Source organism: Carlito syrichta, unplaced genomic scaffold (assembly GCF_000164805.1).
Source record: "Carlito syrichta isolate Samal-C Ts95f unplaced genomic scaffold, Tarsius_syrichta-2.0.1 Scaffold301807, whole genome shotgun sequence".
NCBI classification, from domain to species: domain Eukaryota; kingdom Metazoa; phylum Chordata; class Mammalia; order Primates; family Tarsiidae; genus Carlito; species Carlito syrichta.
In genome coordinates, this window is record NW_007245903.1 from 775,185 (window position 1) to 775,994 (window position 810).

At 60.1% G+C, this 810-nt stretch overlaps 1 protein-coding gene across 1 annotated transcript in view; it reads left to right on the forward strand.

Moving 5' to 3' along the window:
- Positions 1–234: 234 nt before the first annotated feature.
- The window catches only part of FAM26F (family with sequence similarity 26 member F), a 2,561-nt gene continuing 1,985 nt past the window's right edge, over positions 235–810 (forward strand). The window contains exon 1 of the mRNA XM_008055279.2: positions 235–513. Within this exon, the coding sequence (XP_008053470.1) occupies positions 235–513 (279 nt within the window). The remainder of the gene's footprint in view (positions 514–810) is intronic.

Here is an 810-nt window from a genome sequence, read left to right on the forward strand (position 1 = left end):
CCTGTGAAGAAGAGACCAGCGGGGGCACAAAGGGTCTGCCGCGACCCCCACCCCCACCCCGAGGCTGAGGTCCGTGGAGAAGTGAGCTGCAGGGCCGCGACCCCTGGGGATAGGTCCGTGGAGAAGTGACTCTCAGGGAAGTGGAGGCAGGAGCGACCGGGCCGGCCACGACCCCGGGGATAGGCCCGGGAAGTGACCCGCAGGGCGTGGAGGCGGGCCGGCCGCGAGCCTGGGATGAAGCCGGTAGAGCGGATCCGAGAGGTGCTGGACCTGCACCTCAAGCATCGCAGCGCGCTGGCCTATGGCCTGGTGACGCTACTGACGGCGGGCGGCGAGCGCCTGTTCTCGGCCACGGCCTTCCAGTGCCCCTGCAGCGCCACCTGGAACCAGGTCTACGGCCTGTTCTTCCTGCTGGCGCCCGCCCTGGCGCTGCTGCTGCTGAGCATCACGCTGAGCGCGCGCGTGGGCCGCCTGTTCACCGGCCGCACCGCGCGCGCGCGCGGTCGCGGCTCGGTGAAGCGCGCGGCCTGCGTGTTTTGTACGTGGTGTTGATCTAATGCTCTTTGCCTGCTCCTGGGAGTCTTAGATAATGCCATAAAAACCCATCTACCTAGATCATAATCAAGCCACCATAGACAGAAAACACTCCTATAGATAATATGGGGTACCCTGAGGAAAATATATTACATATCTACATAATAGGAAATGATGATGTAGGGTATGACTGAATTCTCATTATGAGAAACATATGTTAGAAGAGAGTATAACCACATCTTTACACACACACATACGCACACTCACACACACACA